Source organism: Oreochromis niloticus, linkage group LG5 (assembly GCF_001858045.2).
Source record: "Oreochromis niloticus isolate F11D_XX linkage group LG5, O_niloticus_UMD_NMBU, whole genome shotgun sequence".
Classification (NCBI taxonomy): Eukaryota; Metazoa; Chordata; class Actinopteri; order Cichliformes; family Cichlidae; genus Oreochromis; species Oreochromis niloticus.
This window is the reverse complement of record NC_031970.2, coordinates 30,350,724-30,375,980: the sequence shown is the minus strand read 5'-3', so window position 1 is coordinate 30,375,980 and position 25,257 is coordinate 30,350,724. Positions and strand designations below refer to the sequence as shown.

The 25,257-nt window shown below is 41.0% G+C and overlaps 2 protein-coding genes across 2 annotated transcripts in view; both read right to left on the bottom strand.

Moving 5' to 3' along the window:
* Window positions 1-578: 578 nt before the first annotated feature.
* On the bottom strand, window positions 579-15,991 carry mapkapk3 (MAPK activated protein kinase 3). Its single transcript, XM_003442663.5, has 10 exons — window positions 15,689-15,991; window positions 10,167-10,306; window positions 7,365-7,429; window positions 7,131-7,210; window positions 6,896-7,022; window positions 6,664-6,739; window positions 6,397-6,521; window positions 2,967-3,052; window positions 2,792-2,872; window positions 579-1,129 (listed from the first exon to the last, which is right to left on the bottom strand). Exons 1-10 carry the CDS (start codon window positions 15,989-15,991, stop codon window positions 974-976), a joined length of 1,239 nt encoding a protein of 412 aa, XP_003442711.1. The 3' UTR covers window positions 579-973.
* Window positions 15,992-16,666: 675 nt separating this feature from the next.
* The window catches only part of dnah1 (dynein, axonemal, heavy chain 1), a 30,297-nt gene continuing 21,706 nt past the window's right edge, over window positions 16,667-25,257 (bottom strand). The window contains exons 59-78 of the mRNA XM_019358667.2: window positions 25,078-25,203; window positions 24,762-24,881; window positions 23,993-24,142; window positions 23,734-23,894; window positions 23,321-23,546; window positions 22,981-23,176; window positions 22,691-22,842; window positions 22,409-22,605; window positions 22,150-22,294; window positions 21,869-22,027; window positions 21,209-21,340; window positions 20,915-21,085; window positions 20,589-20,768; window positions 20,162-20,338; window positions 19,367-19,537; window positions 19,054-19,184; window positions 18,318-18,462; window positions 17,809-18,015; window positions 17,395-17,629; window positions 16,667-17,006 (exon numbers count right to left, since the gene is read on the bottom strand). Coding sequence (XP_019214212.1) covers window positions 16,885-17,006; window positions 17,395-17,629; window positions 17,809-18,015; window positions 18,318-18,462; window positions 19,054-19,184; window positions 19,367-19,537; window positions 20,162-20,338; window positions 20,589-20,768; window positions 20,915-21,085; window positions 21,209-21,340; window positions 21,869-22,027; window positions 22,150-22,294; window positions 22,409-22,605; window positions 22,691-22,842; window positions 22,981-23,176; window positions 23,321-23,546; window positions 23,734-23,894; window positions 23,993-24,142; window positions 24,762-24,881; window positions 25,078-25,203 — 3,303 coding nt within the window. The 3' untranslated portion in view covers window positions 16,667-16,884. The remainder of the gene's footprint in view (window positions 17,007-17,394; window positions 17,630-17,808; window positions 18,016-18,317; window positions 18,463-19,053; window positions 19,185-19,366; window positions 19,538-20,161; window positions 20,339-20,588; window positions 20,769-20,914; window positions 21,086-21,208; window positions 21,341-21,868; window positions 22,028-22,149; window positions 22,295-22,408; window positions 22,606-22,690; window positions 22,843-22,980; window positions 23,177-23,320; window positions 23,547-23,733; window positions 23,895-23,992; window positions 24,143-24,761; window positions 24,882-25,077; window positions 25,204-25,257) is intronic.

Below are 25,257 nucleotides of genomic sequence, written 5' to 3'. Positions count from 1 at the left end.
TCACCACAGTGACACATAAGAAATTTCTCAGGAAAACTGACACAACTTGCCAATGCAACACAATCAGCCGTTAGCCCACTGCAGCTACCGGAAGCTGACAGTCTGAGTGCTGCTCTGTTAACAGGACACCAGACTGATCTGCAGCAGTGATTCTGTACAAAAAGAAAGTTTCTCAGGTTGAAGCGATTGTAGAGGCTACATTTTATTAACATTTTAGGATTTTGAATCCTAAAAGGAAGGCAGCACACTGCAAAAACTCAAAATCTTACCAAGAGTATTTGTCTCAATTTTCACTTGTTCCATTGGCAGATTTTTTCACTTATTTCAAGCTAAAATATCTTGTATTAAGTAAAAAAAAATCTGCCAATGAAACAAGTGAAAATTGTCTAGTTTTTTTTTCTAGTTTTAAGATTTACTGTCTTGAAACAAGTTCCTTTAGCTTACTGAAATGTTGCCCTTTAGCTGATTTTATCTTATTTTAAGTGTAATGTGATAATTTTGACTAGAAATAAGACAAATACTCTTGGTAAGATTTTGAGTTTTTGCAGTGCAAAAGAAGGACGATATTAAGACAAAGGTAAATAATGAGCCTTTTAGTTTCACAGTCTGTCCACAGTTGGTTTCTTTGAGTGTGATCTGCACACAACTGCATAGTTACACCTTAAACAGGTAAATCCAGCATTCAAATACACAACATATACCACTACAAATACCGCATCTCTACACACAGGTACTCTTACAAACAGCCCAGCCCCCTCCCAAAAAAGAAAAGACATTATTACACAAGATATTTAAAAACAGAGAGGCCTGCGGTGACAACAGACAAGTGATATCACGTCTCCACGTCCCCGAAATATCCAGCTTTAACTCTGGCGTTCCTAATGTCTCTTATTTTAGAGCGCACTTGCTTGAAGTTGAGTCTCTCAGAAGTTTAAAGCACCTCTTGAACCTTCCACCAAAGCTCATCCTTGCCTCACTGACTCTGGCATACCGTGGACCCACTCTTGCCCCCCGCAGCGGCCTTCTTGCGCCTCTTGTTAAGCAGAGGGTTGCTGGAGGTGTCGAGATCTTTGATCTTCACCTGGTCATAGTCCACACGCATGGTCGCTAAAGCGCTGGTCATCTCTTCCTGCGAGAGAGAAGGCAGATGTTGGAGGATTTAGGTGGCGCTTACGGATGGCGGTGGCACATGTATGTTTCCAAAGAGCAGCCAGTTAGCTTAGCATAACATCAAGACATAAAATGGAGAAAACAAGCAAGCACGCTAAAGCTAATGAATTAACGCAATATGTCTTCTTTTTATTTTCCAAACAAAAAGTATAAAAAGGAGAAGCTGAGGTTTTAGTGAGGACTGTTTCTCAGCAGGGAACAGTTGCAGGTGTTGGTCAAGAAACTGTGAGGACATAAAACCCAAGAAGCCTGCAACTTTTTTTTTGTTTACACATCAGTATAGGTCTGAATAATAAAAAAGAGATGATATGTTATATGTTAACCAGGGAAGCTTTAAAAGTGCCGATAAGTGGAATTTATTACTCTAGGATGGTGTCAGGTTAGCTGTTTCCAGGCTTTACACCACCTAAAATAATTAGAGCTGACATCTATCCTCTCATTAGTCATTTTTCACACCATCAACACTTAGAAAGGAAACAAAGGAGGATGTTTCCTATAATGTCAAAATCTTTGCTGTAAAAGCTTCCACGCAGTTCGCTGCTGTTCAAGATCTGTGCAGCAGGAAAAAATTAAGCAAAGGTAGAAAGAAAAAAGGGAACAGGCTGGAAATATTTTTATGATTTTAAAAGAGGACTGAAGTCAAAATGAGTCAGAACAGACCTCAGAGAAAACTAAACCTTTTTCATTTACTGTGAACAAACGTCAGTATAAAGACTGTACCCTCCTGACTCTTTGCTTTTTGAGAAGTGGCCATTTATGCAACGCTGTGCCCAGTACCCACTGCAGAAATGAACAGCGGCCTATTGTGAGCGTATCATTTTGCTGAATGGTCTTTTCACACCTTATCATGACAAACCTGTTCATTCAGCTGTTGTGAAGGAATGTGCCATTCCACATGTTATTTACAGGAACTGAAAATATGTGATTGCCTAAATGAGACATTTTGTACATTTCTGCATTGTTGAATGTACTTGATATGAGGAAGTGGTGTTTTCTTTTTTCCTTTTCTTTTTTTTAGTAGTTTAAATCAGGACAAAAATGCAGGAATGGCAAAAGGTAAGCTAAGCTTAGGTGTGTTTGGGTTAAATATTAAACTGTAACTCATACAGTTGTACAGACTGTGAACACTTCTTCTCCCTGCTGGTTGTCAGGAGATAATCAGGATGTAAAGACATGAGGATGGCAGTTTTCCTCACATTTCAATCATTAGAATCATTAAAGGGCCACTTTGCTGTTTTTTCACTCATGAAAATCTGTTCAGAGGTTGTTAGGGTTTTACTCCAACAGCTGAAATTGTTGTATATGTCCTCTGTGGTTCTGAGCTTTTTAATGATGTGATTGTAAGCGTCTTTGATTACATCATATGTATGCCTTTAGATGCATTTCAGATTGGACATGGAGGCTCGAGGTTTCAAGAGAAACCAGAGTAGACTGGGACATTCTCATGGATTCTGGAAAGTTACCAGTTCAATATTTTTGGAGTTTGCCCCCATACTGGTCTATAAACCACTGCACCATTTACTGAAACCCTACCACAAACTGAACGTTTCAGCAGCCTATCATTAACAAGCTGCAATGTCAAAATGTGACCAGAGGGGGTCGATGTTGTCGTGCTACTGACCTTCACGTCCTCCCACATCTCTCTGTCTTCTGTCAGGACCCGTGTGGTGTGCAGGGGAGTGGAAGGAACCATCATGGACTGCTGCAGAGTCAAAACACAAACACAGATGAGGACGTAAGCAAACAGATGCACAGACGAGCAGGAAACAGTAGATGAGGCGTGTACGGGTGCTTACATTGATCCAGGGGTGGTTCATAAACTGGGTGATGGTCATTCTCTCGTTAGGGTCTGTCTTCAGTAGTTGGTGGATCAAATCTTTTGCTGGGAGACACAAGGCAATGCAAAGTTTAAAACTTTTCACATGATGTTTACCTTGGAGATAAAATGTCCTATTTATAGTGGACTTTGATGTGTTGAATTCAAATATCACTATTAAAACAGCTGCTTGTCTCATTGTTTTATATATTGGTAGATAAGTTGAAAATATATGCTGTGATTTGCTGAAACATGGGCAAACGTACAGGGAAATACAGGATATAAGGCAAAAACAGAGTTTTTAAACAGAGTTTTTACAGTTTTAACAACCATCAAAGTGAATATTTTGCATGGCCACCTTTATTCTTTAACAAAGCCTGAACTTTTAGGCACGCTTTCTTGTAATTTCTTCAATTAGTCTCGAGGTTCAGGCTCTGGGGAGAACAAACTGATAGTGTTTTAAGTGTCTTTCTATTATCTATTATCAGTGCATTTGGGATCCCTGTCATGCTTTACAGAGAAGCTGTTGCCAGCCAGATGCTTTCCAGGTGGTATTTCAAAATATTTTGGATCAAAATCTGACTTTTCTGACACCAATTTTGAAAATATACCCAGCACCACTGTCTGAAATTAGCTCCATGGAAGCAGAATATAAAGAAATCACATGTGGCTCGAGACTTTTGCACAGTACTGTATATAAATAAGACTTGATATGAAAAAAAAATTGGAAAAGTTTTTTTGGTTTGGTTTTTCCCTCAGTTGTTGATGTTTCCACAACCAAACTTATTGAATTAACAATACATTTCACTGGTGCATTTTCTGTGAGTCAAAGTACTTTCAACAGCACACTGTGAAGGAAAGGGAAAATATTACTCAGGGATATTATGCTAAAAAAAAAAACCTTGTAACTTTAATTTGCATCATTACAAATTTCCTGCAACTAGGAAGGTTAAATCAAAGGTCAGAGTAGAGTTTAAATATACTACCAAGAAGAAGAAGGAGTCACTAGAGCAAACAGAGCCACATATTTAAAACTGGATGCAATTTAATGAGACAGTGACGATGGATAGAATATTGAACATTAGAACAAGATAACCTGAATAAATGCACAATGCAGTTTCTAAATGATGATTTATCAAGAAAAAAAAATCCCAAAGCTACCTGGCTGTATCTGAAAAAGTAATCCCCCCACTAAACCTAATAACTGGTTGTGTCACCCTTGGCAGGAAGAATTGCAATCAAGTGTTTGTGTAGGAATTTTGGCCCACTCATCTTTGGAGAATTATTTTAAATCAGTCACATTGGAGGGTTTTCGACTACGAACCGCCTGTTTAAGGTCAAAGTATCCCAATCACATTCCAGTCCACTTTGACTAGGCCACTTCAAAACCTTCATTTTGCTTTTTTGAGCCATTCACAGGTGGACCTGCTGGTGTGTTTCAGATCACTGTCCTGCTGTGCACTTGAGCTTCAGGGCATGAACTGATGGCCACAGTTCAGGATTTTGTGGTAGACAGCAGAATTCACCGTTCCATCAGTTACAGCAAGTCGCCCAGATCACCTTTTGTCTCGTCAGTCCAGAGAGTCAAAGCCTTGGGGATAATCAAGATGGTTTTTGGCAAATGTGAGATGAGCCCTTGTGGGGTTTTTTAGTCAGCAGTGGTTTTCTTCTTGGACCTCCCCCATGGATGCCTCCTGAACTCTGACCTTAACTGAGACACGTGAGGCCTGCAGTTCTTTAGATGTTGTTCTGGGTTCTTTTGTGACCTCCTTGATGAGTTGTTGATGTACTCTTGGAGAACTTTCAGGTAGGCCAGCCAATCCTGGGAAGGTTCACCACTGTTCCAAGTTTTCTAAATTTGTGGATAATGGCTCTCATCGTGGTTCAAAAATGACTTTTTAACCTTTCTAAGACGGACAGTTGTCAGTGACTTTTTAAATTAGGTCATGGCATGATGTGTTGCTCTTTGAGGTCTTTTAGCTTTTTTCACTTTGTCAGGCAGTTTCTCTTTAAGTGACATCTTGATTCAACAAGTCTGGCAGCAATCAGGCCTGGGTGTGATGGGTGAAATTAAACTCAGCTTTCTAAAGAAATGTGGTTCATCATCTATCATTCACTGTTAATTCATGATTCATGAGGGAATAATTTTTTCACACACAGCCAGTTTGGTTTGAATAGTATTTTTTCCCTTAATAAAAATAATCATCATTTAAAAACTGCATTTTTATTTACGTGGGTTGTCTTTCTCTAATATTACATTTTTTATGATCTGAAAGATTTAATTGTGAAAATATACACATATACACAAATATACACAAAACTAAGAAACCAAGAAGGGACCAAATACTTTTTAACCACACTGTATGTAAAGTTTAAAGAGCCGGCAACAGCGAGATGTAAACTGGGGCAAGATTATATCTTGCTGGATATGATTCTCGGAAATTTTTCTGTATGATAATATCTTAACTTGACATACATTGACATTTAGTAAATCTGCAGAATTGGCCTGAGTGCAGCCCCTACTTTTTAAGGTTTCCTGTTTCTGACAAGAGAGACCGCAAGCAGACAAGCAGGCCAAACACGCATGAATGCAATTAAACACTGCTGTGTCACACATGATTGTAAACATTTGTAAAACTTGCAAATGTTTACAATAAAAAGACAAATATATTAAAAATGTTTTTTTTGTAATTCTCACATAAAAGCTCAGATTTTTAGACTACAGGTGTTTCTTTTCATATGGATTACACAGAGGAAAGCTACAGACTTTTTTTTGCTGCCATACAAAATTAAAAGTTGGACAAAGTTTGTACATTTTTGAAGAATGAGACATGTTTATGAATTTTGCATCTCTTAAACAGCACAGTGGCTTTAATTTGACACATCTAAGGAATTTACAGTAATTTTAGAAAATTTTAGTTTTGTTTTTTATAAACAACCCTCCGTTTCAGATCTGATATTTTTCAATGGCCAAGTCAGTCAGCTGATCTCAACCTCAACATGCAGCAACAGAAGGAGGCTGCAGTAAAGGCCTGGCAGAGCATCTTAAGATAGGAAGCACAACATTTGGTCTGTGGTTTCTAGACTTCAAAAAGTATCTGACTGCAGAGGTTTTTTATCCAAGTATTTAAAAAAATCCTAAGCAGAAAAATGTCTTTAATTTTCTAAACAGTTTATACAAAATTTTATATATTATATAATTTTTATCAAACCCCGTGTCAAAGCTGTAAGTCTGCACTTAAATCATCTGTTTGATTTAAAATCCACTGTGCTGGTGTAAAGAGGCAACCCTACAAAAACTGTGTCCTTGTCCAAAAACCAATAGACCTAACAGTAACTATGTGTGCTCGTTGCCTATATGGCTGCAAGCTATTTTGCTGTCTGACAGTGTTTTAGTTTGAGTTCCTCACCTTCCTGTGACACCTCCGACCACTCTGGTTTAGGAAATTCATACTGGCCCATCCTGATCCTCCTCTTCATCCCAGGAGAAATGGCTTGGCCTGTATTCGAGTAAAACGGAGGGAAGCCGCACAATCTGCAGAGACAAACAGGCCCCAATAATGACAACCATTTAAAAACGTAATACAATTAAGTAGCGCTTCTTGTAACAATATTCAAATACAGAATAACATCTGTGGTGACATCAGCACTGCCCTCCACACAAATACAGTACTCACAGGATGTACATGATGACGCCCAGAGACCACATGTCACATGACTTGTCGTACTTCTCTGGACCCAGAACCTCGGGAGCTTATCAACAAGAATACACACGTACAAACAATATAACAGTGGAGATTAGGGCACAGGCAAAAAGTGACTCGGCAGCTTATTACTGTCCTTTTAAAACATCTGGCTCATTTGTTAATATGGCCCAAACCCATCTCAGGACAAAGTAAGGCATCTTACCCACATAGTACGGAGTATAACAAGGAGTCTGCAAAGGATTGTGCAGCGTGGTCTCCTTTGCAAAGCCAAAGTCTGTCAGTTTGAGGATTGCATTTCTCTCTTTGCTTGTGTACAGCAGGTTCTCTGGCTGGAGGTGGAAGCAGCAGAGGAAAACAAGTGAATCAAGCTTTCACCAAACTACCCAGACATGATCACACGCTTCATGATTTGGGCACTGAACTTCATCTCCGCGTACCTTGATGTCTCTGTGCGCGATATCGATGTTGTGGAGAAAATCGATGGCCGTGCCGATGTCCCTCATAATCTCTGATGCCTCTGGGAGGAAAAACAGGTAAGCAGACTGTCTCAAACCAGAAGCAATTCCAGTGTTAAAACAACAGGAGGCACAAATGAAAGAGAGCTCGCTTTAACTAGTTAACACCGTTGCTGTGTATCCATCACGTGGAGTCTGCCCTCCATCAGTCCTCACCTTTTTCAGTGAACGCCTGGTCCCCTCTGGCCTGGATTCTGCTGAACAGCTCTCCTCCCTCCATACTGGACACATAGACAAGCGGGGAGAGAACAGGGATCAGTGTATTATAGAATAGTACCCACATTTCTGTTAGTACACGTGTAACACTTTTACAAAGTGCTTCACAGTTTGGATAAAAAGGCTTTAAAAATAAGTGTACATATTTGTACAGAGTCAAGCACACAGCCTTTCATTCAATCCTGCATACACACACTGCTGTACACACAGATTAGGAGGACAAAAAGCCGCAGATAACAGACAAAAGATTCAAACAAACCACAGAGCCAACCATCAGCCAACCTGATAAGGGAGGCTGTTCCAAAGTTAAGGGTCTAAAGCGTGATCCTGTCTGGTTTTAAAATAAGTGTGTGGAACAGATGTGTGACCCTGATCAGACGACAGGAGACTAGAGCTCTGCTACAGGACCCTGTCCATGTAAAGGTTGTCTGTAAATTACACATCAGGGATCATTAAAGATCCGCTTGCCTTTACACCAAAATTTGGGAGCATTTTTTTCAATCAGTAAAGGAAAGGAAGACCAAAAGAAATTTTGGTCTTCCCCAAAGCAAAAGCACCAGGATTATTTTAAACTACAATTATTATTTTTTAAAGTGGGGATTCTTTTACTTAATTATGAACTATTTACTCACACCGCTGAATCTTTTGGAGTTTCTTCTGTGACGAAACGGTAAGTGAAATAATAAAAATACTGAGTGAAAGTGAAACTGAGACAGTTTAAAAACAGGAAGAAGGGAAAAGCACCAAATTCTTACTAAACAGAACGGTGTTTATACTGAATGAGTGTGCCATTATTAATTCATCTTGCAGTGATATAAACACTATTTGTCACTTCTGTAGTGTCATTAATGACTTAGTAACACAATAACACGTTTTTTACAATAACATAAACGTTTGGTTTCATTTTATATCTGAGAAACGTTCGGAGACTCTCACTACCAAAAACATCTTGAACCAGATGATTGTGCTTCCCACTCTCCACTTTCATTGTGTGTCATAGAGAATCACTGATACCTGAAACTCCACCTTTGGTTCTTTGGAAAAATGTCTCCATAATTGCATTAAGCAAGCACACTTACTCTAGCACGCTTCTTGTGGACCACAAATGAACTGAGAGCCGAAGGAGGAACGGGAGCCGTGCCGTGCAACTTCCTTCATACAGGAAGCAGCAGACATTCTCTCGCTGTGTGTGTACCGTCAAGGTCACTACGCACATATAACAAACACCTGCCATGTCAGTCGATGCGGTGATGACAATCACTGTTTAAAATTCCCACATACTGAGCAAAGGTGTCATTTCTTTTCTGCTTTGTTGCCTATGGAGTTCCTTTGTTTTCCTCTGAATTATTCACATTTTCTCCCTTAGAGAAATAAAAAGTCCAGAGTTCAAACATGTGTCAAAGCACACCCACACATACGCACGCACACACAGAGTTATGCGTCCTTCACTCATATTCACCTTAACCGTAGCTACTTTCCAAACCTCTAACCTTCTCCTACCTTACAACATACATTGACTTGGACAGTTACCATATGTAGAGAAGTGTTTTTGTCCTTATAAGGAAAACACTTCCCCACAACATGAGTAATACCTGAACCACACACACACACACACACACACACACACACACACACACACAAACAGACAGGCTGTTTAGCAATGGCGTTAAATTCATTACAAACAGTTTGTCATGACACATGAAACCCAGATGGAATTCTGTCTCTATGTCAGCTTCAGAGCAGCAGCTCTTATAACTGACCTTTAACTTGTATAAAGTTAAAGGTTACTATGGCTCAGTGGGGCAGAGCTTATTATGTAACTAAACATGTGTTACACATATAAAAAGAAAATAGACCCTTTTCGCCCAGTGGCCATGTGACATGACGTAGCTGGAAAACACAGGTGTTACTAATCACATGATTAAGGCTCGTAAATAAATCAGACTCCCTGGTTAACGACACCGGTAACACCTGTGTTACTTCGCGTCAACATGGCTGCCGTGACGTCTGCATAACGTTCGAGGGAATGGCTTCACCGGCTGTGCTGAAAGGTGACGTAATCTCTGATTTCAAATAAAATCCACAGATGACGTAAGCGTGTGCCCGGCTCTATCCTAACCTAACCTAACCTCAGTAAAGAACTAGCGTTATTATTTGACAGAAGGAGACCATATACCGGACGGCCTCTTAATTCTGTTTATATTTAGCCCAACTAACACTTTGAGCTTGAGTTACTGTTATCTGTGCGGTTACCGTGTCACAACAGCGTTGATAGTATCTTGTTGGGAAAAAAATGTGGGCATGTTGTAAGACCTTAATCACTGCTGAGCTCATTTTCTTTGTTTGTCATGAAGCAAGGTTAAAAAAAAAAGAGAGAGAAAAAGCAAAAGTGGAAGCCTGTAAAAATGATGCAGGGCAACTTTAGCTTGTTATTTTTAATCTGTCACTTTGTTATGTTGTCATTTATTCAAAGGGCGGCATTTTACACCATCTCTTGTACTACTCAGAGCTGTGACTTATGGAAATCTGTACCCACTCCGAGCTCTTTTTCACATTAAAATAGTGATTCATCATTACATCCTACATAATGAAAACTTCTTTAACGTCATGCTTTCAACAAAAAGAGAGCAGACTTGCTCTAAGTTTCAAGACACAGTTTTTTTTAAAAGAAAAGCTTTAAAAAGGAAAGTACCGAGAAAATGTTTGATTCAAGGAAGTGCTAACTGACAGGTGAGATCCTACCACTCCATGATGATGAGCAAGCACTTCTTCCCGTGATACATGTTCTCATACAGGCTCAGGATGCGAACGATGTACGGCCCTCCTGACACTCGCCAGTGGAGCTCCACCTCTCGCCTTGCTTTGGGACTATCATAGAGAATCTGGGAGAGAAGCAGAGAGAAGGACAGATCATGTCACTTTATATAATCGTTTATAAGGAGTCATTCAACTTTAACATGGATAGTTTTGGTGTAGTGTAACAAAGCAGCAGCATCATTTTATAAAAACATTTTCATACAGCTGGAAGAAAACAATAAATAAAGCTTAAAAAATTGCTGTTAATTATAAACTGTGTTTACAGCCAAAAAAATCCAAATATTTCCTGGGATTTATTTATCTTAGTCCAAGAAAGCAGGTTTTTTTCTGCATAATGTGATATACATGATTCAAGCTGATAAGCAGATGAATCAATACTAAATGCATTCATGGTAAAAAATAATCTACATCGTCTTAGGTTTTAAATGTCAAGACATAGGTAGGTCTAAAAATTTGGCAAATATGTTCTTGTATGAAAAAATTACATGATATACTAAACTGTGTTGTTATTTTTTTTTTTTAACAAAAAGTCAGTCAGCAGTACATCCCTACTGCTTACAAAGGAGTTAAGAGGGTAAGTAGGAGCCAGGTGTTGCTAGGCAGATGCATTCAATTCTATAAAAGCAGATGTTTTTTGGCAGTTCTCTGGTCTGCAACATTCAGGTCAAGACATCATGAGTGATCTTGTTGCTCATCAATCTTGGTTTAGTCTGATTACTCACAACTGGAAAACATTCAAGACATCAAATTGACCCCAAGGTCAGACAATGCAGTTATATCTCAGACTCCACAGGCCTCAGTTGGTATGTTAACTGTTAAAGTTCGTGACAGCACAAATAGAAAAAGACTGAACAAATATGGCTTGTTCTGAGAGGTGACCGGGAAAAAAAGCCTCTTCGATCTCAAAAGAACATTTGCAGCACAGCTTAGCTTTGCAAAGTTTCATATGAACAAACCAATGTGGAGATGTTGGGCCATATTTCACAGTGTTACGTTTGGTGAAAACCAAACGCAGCACATCGGCACAAACACCCCACACCAACTGTCGAGCACGGTGGTGGAGGGGGTGATGATTTGGGTTTTCTTTCCAGCCACAGGACCTGGGTACCTTGAGCTCATTGAGTCAACCACGAACTCCTCTGTATACCAAAGTACTTTAAATTCAAAGGTGAGGGCGTCTGTGCGACAACTACAGCTTGGGCTAAACTGGGTCAATGATACTGTATAGATCCCAAGCACAGCAGCAAATCCACGACAGAATGACTGAAAAAGAAAAGAATCAAAGTGTTGCTATGACCCAGTCAAAGTCCAGACCTCAACCTGACGCAAAGGCTGTGGCATGACCCTAAGAGAGCTGTGCATAAACAAATACCCATAACATTGTAAAGAAAGTGGGCCAAAATTCATTCACAAAGATGTGAGAGACAGAGACTCATACAGAAAACCATTACTTAAGGTTACTGCAACTAACGGTGATTCTACAAGCTACTGAATCATGAGGTGTACTTAGTCTCTTACACAACTTCCGTATTTTAGCTTAGTTATTGTTTAATAAGTAATGACTTGTAATCTCATGTTGCATGCTGTTCCTCCTTTGAGGTGGCATTTAAATATTTTTAACAACTGGTGAGGCTCAGATGATTTTTTTGTTGTTATGTAAAACCAAAGAATGGAAAGAGGGTACTTTCTTTTCAAAACGACTGTAAGTGGATTGGTAGTTTAAGCTCTAACGTCAGTATAAGAACGGATGCCTATAAATACTGGAATACTGTAATAGGCGGGTACTCACACAGTTTGCAATACAGCAGACACACACACACATAAACACACATACACACACACAGACGTACAAAGCAGGTGGCAGACTTTGACATAGCACACAGTCAAGGGGTATTTTTGGATGTGACAGTGATGGAGCTATCCCCTGCTGTTCACAAGGCCGTTCTGCTTACAGACTGGGCCTGGAATACACAACACACACAGAGTTTGACTCACTGACGTATGACAGATATACATACATAAATCTGTGGTGTGTTACAGGTGACTTTCGCAAGGCTCTACCCAAGCAAATTGGATTCAGCTGGTGGGTAAACATGAAATTTCTTGGAAACTCCAAAATGCCGGAAAGAAACAGCTCATCTGTGTAGTGCCTTTTTTTCCTCTATCTTTTTTTTGCTTGCTAATGTCAAAGAGGAAGCAAAGGGTTCAGAGGACGGCAGTGTGTTAAAAGAAGAAGTTGAGGGTTTCCGGTGTCTGATCTGCTACTACATGTGTCCTATTTTGCTCACCCTCGCCCACTTGCCTTGACTTTAAGCGGAGCAGTGGGCAGGTTTTGCTTTTGCTATGTAATTTATAGCTTTATGACTCCAATCAAGAGCAGATAGTTTATGAGCTGGTTTCCTTAATTTCCTGCAGCGGACCAGAATCGGCTCTAATAAAAAGGGGCCTGTAGCGCTGTAGTAAAACATTAAAAGGGTTGCAGAGGAAGGACCAAGAGAATGAGACAGTTAATCTTCAGGGGGATTTTGTTCTTATTTGAAAGGGCACGTGAACCAGTCAACGATGACTCGACACTCAGACGAATCAGATCTGTGTCAGGAGAAGCTTAAGAAACACTGAGACACACACCTTTAGCTGATAACGCCCACTGAGTTTAACCGTACGCTGCCTCCCACGCGAACCTTGGCTAACACGCACACACACACACAAACACGCTTTAATCGCTCGAACATGTTTACACTCTATTAAATATTAGTGAATTTCAAAGTGCTGGTCTGTATATCTTCATAAAAATGTGGTTTATCTTTACAACATCTGCCAATAAAGATCTGCTCATAAAGGCTAAAGGAAAGTGGTCTAGAAAGCAGGAGGCTGTGTAAGGGCTAAATACTAATGTCAGCAATGCTAACATGTTCATATTCAAAGAACATCAAAGATTTGTTGGGTTGTTTCTTTTGCTTTTGGACCAAAGTGATACACAGACTGATGATGCCAATCCTAGAATCACATTTTTTTCCTTTATAATGATTTAAAAAACCTAAAAAACTCACTCAAAATGGTAAATGGTCTGGTTCTTCTATAGTGCTTTTCTACTTGAGCCTCGCTCATTCACACACTTTGTTTTGTGTCTGACATTCACACTCTGATGAACACATCAGGGGCAAATTGGGGTTCAGTATCTTGCCCAAGGGTGCAGATGGCCTGTGCTCCCTCCTGAGCCACAGCCACCTCTTAGAAGACTTCTACTGCTCAAGTATAAAAATACTCACAATGTGGAAGTGAAGCAATGATTAACTGATTAACTTGTTGGAGGGCACTTCACCCTAACCTAGGACATCTTACAGAAACTTTCAAAACAGAGGTCTTTTTTGGAGCTGCCTTTAACCAAACCAGTGGGCATTTCCTTTATGGTTTGTTCAATTTACACCCTGAAACACACTCATATGTGGCACAAGTGTGCCATAGTGATAGCCACAGAACCCAAAGCCACTGATAAGATTTTGACTATGAGTAAAACAGACCTGCAGGCCATTTAACTTCACTCGAAAAGGCCCAATGTTCTCTTAAATGGAACAATCACCGGCCAGATTTGTGCTTCTGTCTTAGCAGTTAATGGTGGAGGTCACGACTGCATCCAAACAGCACAGGGCTCTCTCTCCCATCCCCTGCTGTTAAGTAAGAAAAATCCAAGTTAAAAGAATCAAGATAACTTTAACTGCATTACACTGAAAGGATGGCTTTGTTCAAGCACTGCTGCAAAGTAGATTAAAGCCATAGCCATCTATTACATTCAGCGCTCAGAGCAACACTTAATTTAAAAATCCAATGGGCCGGTCGACGCTTTTCATCTGACTCTACATCAGACTAGCCTCTGTTTACTTTTACTCACTATTTAACTTGACATAACAAAATTAATCAAATTTACACAAATGGCTGTATAAACAAGCACAGGGCAAAAGAAAAATTGCAGCAGCTACAATAGAGAAGACAGACTGAGCCATCAGAGGTGTTTCTTCTGCCATCTCTTAACACCTTTTAACAGATCTTCAGAGAGAAGAAGATGGTCAGAGGCTTAATGTGATGTGTTCCCTCTCTACTTGGGTCACAGTGATCTATTGCAGGCTTTCCCCTACGGAACAGTGTGGTTGCAGTGAGACACACAAACACACACACACACACACACACACACACAAGTCTTTTGGCAGAACATTAAAAGACAGAAAAAACTTTCTTTGTGTGTTTCGATTCTGTTATTACTTCTGACAAAAGAAAAAACTTGCTGGATTCAGATTAGCATTTTGCCTGAAGATTTTTTCAGCATCGGAAGTCTTTTTCTTTTTAAATAATTCTTTCTGCACATATTTCTAAGCAGAATTGTTTTCTTTACTGGCCCCACCCATGATGCTATCAAGAAAAGTATCCCCTTTCTGATTTTGGCATTCTATCTTTTTTTTTTGTAATGTTCAATTTCCTGCTGCAGTTTATCTCTTTTTTTAATCTTTAGCTTTAGTTTCTATCCCAAAGTTTGGGTATGCTCTCCTTTTGACACCGCTGCCCGGCTGGCAGCTCAGATTCAGATGGATTACTGTAAGCCAGTAAATCTCTCCGGGTCTGTGGAGCAGTGGTGACAGGTGAAAACCTGACGACCTGTGCATGTGTGCAGATGAGTGTGAAGGTTTCCACCGCTCCCAGAATAAAGTGTCACCATCACTATCACAGTCCGTGTCTCTTTGAAGTAGTGTAGCACGTGATATTTTATGGCTAGGTGACCACACACCCATTAACTTGGAACTGATTGCAAAAGGCTGACCTTCCAGGAAACACCACCAGATATGTGAATGTGAGCTCGGGGAGAAGCATGTACAGTGCATGTCAAACCCAATATGATCAGTATGTATATATACATGCAAAACCAGCAGTCTATTCATCTATCTGTCTATGTCAAACACTGGTTTTGTTAGTAACCTTTAACCTCTCATGTTCCTGGAAAAAGAAAATCCTACTTCCATAAACGTCATAGTTCTTGATTCTTGTCTACACAAGTTTCCACTCTTATATTTTAAACCCACAGTGCACACAAACACTTTAGGATAGCTTATAGACCCGTGTTTCCACACAGTTTGGTATTTAAACCATACTTGTATTAGATTATGACCAAATTTAGAGGAGCAACAAGTGATATAAATAAATACCTAGACACACCACCATAATCCAACATAATGGACTGGCGCCTGTTTTTCCAAATGGATTGACCAGCCTGGATAGTGGACATCTATGTTATTACATCCAAACAAAGTGAGAGATAAGCTTGTGTCAGAAACAGGTGTTCTTTCAGCTGGGATGATCTAGAGCTATCGTTTAAAAGCTACAAAGTCTGCAGTTATACAGTGAGAGTGTAAACAGGAGGGTCGGGGACAATTTATGATATACTCATGAGACTTCAGTACCTTTAGCGCGCACTTCTCTCCAGTTTTCTTGTTAAAGCACTCGAGGACTTTGCCGTTGATCCCCAAGCCCAGAACCTGATTGGAGACTTTATAATCGTCCGTCACCGCGTTTCGCTTTATCTCCAGTTTAGGGTAAGTGGGCATGGGGAAGTGTGTGGACTCGGCGTCCTTCTCGTCGGCGGCTGGGAGAACTGCCGGCTGCTCTTGCTGCAGTTTCGGGTTGCCATCCGTGGAGTCTGACTCTGTCTCACCAGCATTTGGCAGTTGCGGAGCTTTTTGCTTTCCGTTTCCATTTTGCAGCATGTTTTACACCGGCTTGCTGTCAACAGCGGTGCACAGAGGGACAAACTGTGAGCAACTCTCCGGATTAACGCGATGAGTCCAGCCCTCCTCCGGTAAATGCGTAAAGCTGAGACCTCTAACGCATCCGCCTGTCCCGTGCGGACTCTACCACAGTGACTCCACTCTATCTTCACACAGGCTTATAAGTCAGAGTCCAGTTGGGGAAACTACACTATAATTATATTCTTTAAATGTAGCTCTCTGAACTTTACCGATCCGGCGTGGCCCTTGAGAGAAAATCTAAAAAGGAATTTGAGCGCAAATGAACCATTTAAGAAACTTCCAGTCAGACGTGTTTGGGGGGTAAAAAAAAAAAAAAAAAAAGGCAGTGGTGACGATTATCTGTTGATCTCGGTTTCTCGCTGATCTCGACTCCTTCAGCTGCATTCACATGGCCAGTCACTGTCACAGTAGTTTAAGCGCCACCCTCCTTCAGTCAAGTCATATTTCTCAACTGACCTACGCGGCCGCCTTAAAGGAGCAGGACAGATATTCAAGTAACAAATGAGCGCTGTGGGGAGGTGAAACAAGTCAGTGGTAATAACGGTTGTATATTTGGCTGTGCAGAAAATAAACACAAAAAAAGGATCCAGTTACCAAGTGATTTTAGTGAAGGTAAATAACCACAGGTGATAATGGTTGTGAACAGTTTATTAAACAGATTAAAGAAGATAACCAATAACTAATAACAATAACTAATATAACTAATGTAACTAATTTCTCGTGCCAAAGGGTGCACATAGAAACCTCGGTTGTATTTGATCATCGTCATGGCCGGGTGGGGGTTTTTTTGTTTTGTTTTGGGGTTTTTTTTGCATGTGGTTTTGCAAGTGCGTGTAAAAATGTGCATTTGCTCAGTAGTCCAGTGCACAGATGAGTGCAACACCCCGTTTGATCCAGTGCCTCTGAGTGTGACGTGTTGGCAGCTCCACCGATATCACATAGTTGGTAGAGTGGCCGGTGGTGGACAGAGTCCCTGCAGAAGCACACAGAGCAGTTCAGTGACAAAGACAAAAGTGTTCTAAACCATTTCTGCTTTTTCATCGCTACACTGAGGGAAATATTTGTAAGCAGCCTAAGGTGCCAAGACGTTGGCATTACGCTGTGAGTGGAAAATACTGAGCTGCACTTTCAGCACTTTCAGATGCTTCATGAAATTGGACCCTCACTGGAGTCTATTTTGGGTGAGTAATAAAACCAGCAAACAGAGATACGCACAAACATATGACGGCACACCTACTGACTACAGATCATAACCTGAGCCAGAGTTTCACAAACATGTACTCCCCCCAGAAAAATTTCCAAAAAACCCTAACTAATCTATATCTAGATAAGTCCTCTCACTCACTCCTCTACATACTGACCAGCTCTTGTGAGAGTCTTGTAGATCGGGCATACAAAGATCCCTGAGGCTGGAGGTTTTCGGTTGGGTTTGGGGATCAGCCTGATGACGGCCATTTGCGTGTAGAGCTCCTTGGGCCTGGACTCTGTGAGCTGACCTGCCTTGTTATCCCAGCGAGCCCCCTCCAGGAATAGACCGTAGATGTAGCAGCCTGTGTCTGGTATTTCTGTAATCTCTGACACTGACTTCACTAATACCTGAAAGATAAGTCATCACAAAAAAAGTAGGTCAAGACCAGTGAAAACCTGGGTTAGAGTTGGGGTCAAAGTCATTATGAATGTAGCATTTTATATGCATACAGATATGAAGCAATGTTCTAAATCTGTAAGGCTGGTCTTTAAAACGTTGCTGCTAGTGAGGCAGCCTACGGTCTGACCTCAAAGTCAAATCCAATCGTGTCAATTGAGGTGCCGGAGCGACGGGCATAATTCTGGAGGGTTCCGGTGAGAAAAGCCTGCGGGAAAAAGAAGCCGCTAATCCAGAACGCAGGTGGAATGCCGTTAGAGATCCATCTCTGTAGGAAATTGATCCTCTGAAGCAGGTCTGACACCCAAGAGGCTAGAGGCTTCAGAGACGGGTAGGCCTGAAGAACGAGAACAGCGGAGGCAAACTGTTGTATTGGTCGTATGCTCTGTGCATTCTCAGAAAGCACATTATTACATTTTAGGAGGAGAACAGAAATGTCACCAAAAGTTTATTTGATTTTCTGCCCAGTGAAATGGCATTTCAAATATTCAAGTCACAACTGTGCACAATCTAGTGATACAAAAATTTGAAGAAGAAAAAAAAGGATAACAACAGAGAGAAAAGAAGAGAATACATTCACATGTGCAGCCCCTGCTACAAAGTGAGTCACATGTAAAGTAACAGCTGTGTGTGCCTTGCCTTGGCTTTCCACATATCAGGCACCACATTGTTGAATAAGCTGCGGGCCATAAGCTCGAGCGCTGATGACATCACCACTGAACCTTTTAAAGCCTTCACAATGTCTCTGAGACTCAGAGAGATGACCTCCAGCAGCTTGTTATATCTGAAAGATAAAAACCCCCCCAACATAATTACAAGTTACTAAAGTACTAATAACCATATGCCCACAGTTTGAGTAAAACGCAATTTTCAGGGCATGACTTACCAGAAATCTACTGATATGTGTGAGGTAATGAGACACTCCCAGATCAGGTTGATTAATGTGCAAAAATTTCTTTTCGTGCATAGCTCCACAAAAACAGATAAGCATTCACCTTGCAGAGGGATGATGAAATGACCCTGTATGTTTCATTCCTCCTCGGATTTCTTCATGATAACATAAAACCTTCACTTAATAGACAAAATATTTCTACTCTATATTAAAAAAAAAAAGTTTGTTGATCGATACGAATGACTCGGGAGATGCTAAGTCGGATTCTGGGACCTTCAGCCTCCAGACTCACTCTGGACAAATTTCTGACGCCAGCTCAGCTCATACACAAGTATGATTACATAGTTATTGATATCTAGTTGAGTGGTGTTTCTTTTAAAACCCTTTTTGTCATTCCACTCTGCTCTTATAATGAAGAGCAGAGTGGAATGACATTTTTTTTAACCATGTAATTAATTGTTTAATAGTACAGCCTAATGTTACCTGATGACCTCCTGGATGAGCACAGTGTTCATGGACTCCTCGTAAAGCACCGGGTATTTTTCCATCACTTCTTCAACGTCGAAAGGAGGAGGGATCTTTTCAACGATGCCTGCCACTATCTCCTCCACTATCTGTAGCACAGAACGAAACACAGATCACAGACACCACATCACATGCCCGCACCTCTCAAACTCTATTTAATTACAAAGCAATCAATAACAATTAGTGCTAAATTGAATTATTAAGCAATCAATAACATGATGCTATTAGTAATAATAAAGACATCTAAAGACAAATGAATCTGTATCGGTACCTCCTCAAGAATTTTGCCCCCAGCAGATGTAGCTCGGGGCTGGAGACGAACCACAGCTTCTAACAAGGCAAAGGCCTCATTCTGAGCAAAGCTGATGTTAGCGTTGTCATGGAGACCAAAGATCTCAGGTGTGTCATTGATGGGCAAACCACGAATGTATGCCAAATAACCCTAGGGTCACAATTGCCATGACAGCGAGTCAGTCAAGCAGTCAGTGTTCGACATGATCAGAGTTAACATTTTACAGCATTCTTAACAAAATGTCTTGATTGGACTGCATTTCTAGTCTAAGCTTAAATCACAACCTTTCAGGCTTTTCTGCAATCTGTGTTACTGCAGGCAAATACTCACAGCCTCTCTTGTTATATTTCCTTGTTTGTGAATGGCAGCAAGAAGAGAGAAAACAGTTTCTATTGTTGTGAACTTGTTAAAGAACAAACTGACACAAAGGGAAACACACTGTGGCATTGCAGCACAGTAACTCCTGTGATAGTTTAACTTCTCTGAGCTGTGGAAACTTTTGTTCTCTATGACTGATTTGTATTTGATGGCTGTGTGACTCATGGTGTTTTACATGACTGATGTTTCCCCCCAGGCTTGGCAACTCAGCCTTACTTCAAAAAATGCACATAGCATGACTTTTTTCTGCTTTTTAAAAAAAACATATGCCCCTATTTAAGTTTGATAAGGCACACACTTTAAGGTGCCTTTTATACTTTGCTTATCTCACAATCAATAGCCTGTTACAAACTCAAAATTATGTATAGTAAACAGAGAGTTCTGAGTTTATCTAACCTTGATATCCAGTTTTGTGTCTATTTGCCGGTAGACTCCAGATGCAGAGTAGACATGATCACTACTGAGAACAGCAGGACAATAGAAGTCCTCCAGCACACTGAGCAGACATCGTCTGTCCCAGTCATCTGTCACACGGCCACCATAATTAATCTCCCCTGCAGTATATTTTAGAACCTGGACAGGTGGAGGACAGCAATGGGAGACAGACAAATGAACATGCTCGGCACAGGCAGATGCATACACATATTCTCTACCCAAAACCAAAGCTCAGGCATCTTTCCTAGATGGCCTGTGTTTCTGCTTATAGCTTATACATCAACTATCTGTAAGAAACATTCGGCAATAGCAGTATGTATAAGTAGGAGCAATTTGAAACGTCATCCTCAAATAGGTAATGAAACAGAGACAGAAGTGTTGCCTCCACCTTGTATGGGATGTCCTGGTACTCATCCAGGAACATTTTGAGCTGGCTGATACAGATGTTCAGGTCGCCATCAGTGAACTCATAGGGAATGTTGAAGCCCAAAGGGCCAAACTTTCGTCTCTCCAAAGCAATTCCATGAAACAGGCAGAGAGACAGCAGCAAAGACTTAAAGTCTGCTTTCTAGACAAGAAAGAAGAGGAGAGGAACCATCCATAGCAAATCTACACACTGGTTTTAGAAGACTTTACTATATGTTCTCAAACCAAAGCCGCAGGAGCTAAATATGGGAAACCAATCAGAGACACTGAGAAGTACTTGAGACAGACCTTGGTGGAAGAGGAGAGAAAATCATTAGTGAGCCTCATGTAGGTTTTCTGTAGGTTGGCCTTGATGCCCCTTGGAGGTTCAATGGTCATCTTGGAACCATTCTGCAGAACAGACACCGGGAACTTATTGCTGGGAAGACTTGTAAGCCACAGGCGGAAGTTCTCGTGCACCTGTACCGGAAAAGAGACAGATTTTTCCCTTGGAATATAAAGGATGAAAAAGCTCTGTGTCCTTGGCTAGTCTAACATATACACACTGAGGATCTGTTTTGCTTCTGGTTCTCTTGTTGTCACCTTTAGTGGGTTGATGTTTTCAATAAGTCTCTCCAGGGTAGGCATCCAGCTGGGTGCCAGATGACAGTTCTGGAAAAAAACCCAGTGACCTCTTTCCATGGCATCGTGCATCATACTCTCAGCCCAGGGGCCCTGAATCACACAAATGACAGCATTTCTGATAGGTTTAATTATTATTGGAGAAGCTGGTCTCATAAATAATATTTTGACTGTGGGCCTCAGTGCATCTCCCTACAGCCGAAAGGTTTTGGACACTCAGTTGAATGCAGACAGAAATTGAGAAGGGGGGATACAAAAAACCCGACATGAGCCAAGATTCTAACTCACGTAATTGCAAGTAATGTGATGCTAATGTCTATTGAACGGCTAAAGTGTGCTGCTAGAAGAATGTTGCCAGCACGGTTTAAGGTTTTTGGACACTGAGTCTGCATTTATCATTCAAGCTTTTTAAGCTCATTTATGGCCCCTGGAGTACATTGTCCTGGAATGGTCATAAATAGTGAAAACAATTAGCACAGAGGTGTTCTCATTCTCATTCTCACCAAGACAAACGACAGTGGCCTGGTTCAGTGAAAATGTGATTTACAGCAGGTCCCTGTGAGTCAGAGAGTGCGTGTGTGAGAGAGAGTGAGAATTCCCAGGCTCCCTTCTAAAACTGACCTGGCCTTGGCCAAGAGAGATGGCGCTCATTTTCTTGGAGAACTGCATGACATCAGCAAATTTGTAGAGGTCAGCAGCAGGGTCGGTGCCAGGGGACAGAACAAAGATCAGGGGAGTGGAGGAAGATGACTCTGTGAAGACGACAGACAGGTCTGATGTCTGCAGAAAGATGGAAAGAGAAATAAGCCATAAATGATGTTATCACATACTGTGTCATAGTGTCATGTTACTGCACACAATTAGGATTTACTATGCATTTTAAGAAGGGAGAAGTACTTTACCTGAGGCTCTATGAAGCGCTGTCCTAACTCAGCGGTGACAAAGTCCTGCAGGCCTTGAATGAGGCAGTCAGCCCTCAGACAACGCAGGACCAACAGCTTCTGGAAAGAGTCCAGCATGACGTCCCATGCTCCTGGGAGGGGCTCCCTTTAGGCAAATATACAGACACAAGCACAGCTTGTTAGACACTCACAGCTTCTGCAAGGTACAAATGAAGGTGCAAAGTGTGAATGTGTTACCACGGTTTTTGGCTTTACATGCCTGTGAGGCTGGCTACTGTCAAAAATTTTCTTGAAGCCCTCCAGATGTTCAGGGAAGCTTTGTGCCAGGTTGGAAAAATTTTCCAGAGTGCTGAGGCCTAAAATGTCCTGCCATGCACGCTCTGACAGACAGCTTACTGCTGGGTTGGCCAGCTGTTGGACAGGCATTCCTCCAGACAACAGGTAGCGCCACTCGACCTGTCAAAAGGAGACAACGCAACTTCATCATGTGTATTTAGGCTGCTTAAAGAAGACGACAGATCCCCTTCACGCTGTTACTCACCATGTCAATCTTGTTGTCGTTCATCATGATGCGAGCGCACAGAAGAAAGGCAAACATCAGTTTGTGTTTCTCAAACAAGCTGCGACATATATTACCATACAGGCTGAAGGTGAAATATTCATTGATGTTCCAGATTCTCTCCTCCACTGTGTCTGTGTGAAACATGTCAAGAAAAAAGGTGCTACCATAACATTGTTCACATCTGGTTTTCATATATGTACATCATAAAGCAGTTCTTGTCATTTTGTTATCTTCACACATATAGTTCAGTGTATAATCTTGCTGACTACCTGCACTTCTAGAGTTGGCAATACCAGACAAAAAGATTCCCAGGAACCACTCCAGAGAGTATTGGTACATTAGGTCAACATTGGACAGATCTGACACGCAGAAGAAGAGGATCTGTGCACGCACAGCCACAGGGACATACTCCAGACGGGTGGCATCAATGTCCTGCTCCGTCTTTTCTGCTGCCTTCACTTTAGCCTGCCAGAAACCCAGACATCGAAAACAGAGCAAATGTGGTTTAATGATGCATCACCAACATTTTATGAACAAGGGTGTGAAGAAGATTATTTAAACACTTCCCCGATATATGATATTAGACACAAAACTTTTCCACTGCCTGACCTTGATCTCTCCAGCTTTGATCTTCGAAGCCTCCAACACACGGATGAGCTCCTCATTGTCCACAGGGTTGCCCTCTGTGGAGCTGAGTCGGAACAGTATCTCATCCTCAATTTCTTTTAGCTCCTGCTTCATCTTGGCATTGCTGGTGATTAGCTGGTTCTTTGCAACCTCCAAGTCTTGCTGCTCTTTAGCAACCACCATCCCCAACAACTGGTCTTGTAGACCGCTGAATATAAATAGAATGCACAGTCCCACAAATTCAGATGGTATGAGTAAGTATCACTAACAGAAACAGGTTTGCAGGAGTCAGGACAATGTCCAAGCAATTACATTTTAACATCCTGCCAATCTTTTCAGTGATGGACTAAATAAATTATAGTCACAGCAGATACTAAAATTAAAATGTGTGTTACCTGGGTGACAGGGTGAAGTTAATGAGTGTGACTTTGGCAGAAAACTCTGGAGAGTAGTGTGGGTTGGGCAGCTTGGTTGTGAGGTACATCTTGAAAGACTCGTGGTAGTCGATGAGTGAATCGCCCAGTTTCATTAAAGTATGGCCTTGCTGCTTAAAAGTCTTAATAGGTGTGAGATAAACATAGTGGTGTGTTAGAAATGTGAATAACACTGAAATAAGAAGAACCATTTGTTTGCAGCAGGTGTGCAAGTAATCACCTGTTGTAACAGGACAGGTTCTAGAGCAGGATCTAGTTCTTCCCCCACATTCTCTAAGAGGCAGGGTTTACCGAAGCGGATTGCATTCTCAAGCCTGCGCAGGAAGTCCCGGTCACTGAGTTTCACAACCTCCAACCCACTGTCCCTTTCCTGGGTGACCATAGGAAACATTTATGGGTAAGCAGTAAATCAAAACTCTATTTAAGCATGTGTGTGTTAATAATATGTCCAGAGTTTGTTACACATCACTGCAGGTACCTGTGATGTTGTTGTTAACATATTAATTATGTGCACTAGAAACTTTATGATACCAACACTTGATCATATAATTGCATATCACATTCAAAAAAAAATTAAAGCAACACTTGTTAATCAGAGTATAGCATCAAGATAGTTAAACTTATGGGATATTGATGTGGTCAGTTAAGTAGCAGTTGGGGTCATTAATTAGTTTCAGCTGCTTTGGTGTTAATGACACTAACAACAGGTACACTGGAGGGGCAATGAGGCAAAAACAGCAACAATTTTACAGGTAGAGGCCACTGACATCTTCCCCTTCTCATCTTTTCAGCCTTCTGTAGGTCGATCATTTTCATTTCCATCAAACAGTGTGGCATCCTGTAATTCCTAACACAATCCCAAGTAAATATCTGTATAGTTAAATGTATGTTAAAGTGTTGCTTTATCTTTTTTGAGCAGTGTATATCCAAATACTGTTCCTTTTCTTATCTCAAGTTTTGACATAATCAGCACAGTGACATGACTTCACCATGTTTTTGATCCATGTGTTTGCTTGTCCCTGAGGATCAATGAAGAGGGCCCAGCGCAGAGAGTACTGAGAAATCACACCATTCTCCACAGAAAGGTTGTCCTTGGGCAAACCTGCTATCTATAGGCACATAGAAATAAAAAATAACATTAACACAATAAAAAGTCAAATTAACCCAGAAAGAGTGAAAAAACAAAATAAGACACTCCTATACAAAATCAAAGACAGAATTTGATAGCAAAGACAGTCTCATTTTACAGTAATCTGTCGTGATCGGCTTTTTACCCTGAAGGACAACAAATAAATTGCCTCCAACCTGCCAGGAGCGGATGTTCACTGGATCTCCCAGAGTGCTGACCAGGTTGGGTTCATCAGTGTGTGGAACACCCAGCTCTTTGAAACCTTTCAGCAATTCTTTAGCCATGGCTGCTCGGTACTCTCCCTAAAAGGAAAAAACAAAAACAAAAATAATCAACACACAAATTATGCTTCAGTG

Bases quoted from the DNA above. Each gene is read 5' to 3' on its own strand.
- mapkapk3 (XM_003442663.5), bottom strand. From the start codon at position 15,991: ATGCTGCAAAATGGAAACGGAAAGCAAAAAGCTCCGCAACTGCCAAAT. The intron at 6,740-6,895 runs GTAAGATGCCTT...CTTGTTGATAAG, and splicing joins TTATACTCCGTACTATGTGG to CTCCCGAGGTTCTGGGTCCA. The intron at 2,873-2,966 runs GTAAGCACCCGT...TTGACTCTGCAG, and splicing joins TGAACCACCCCTGGATCAAT to CAGTCCATGATGGTTCCTTC.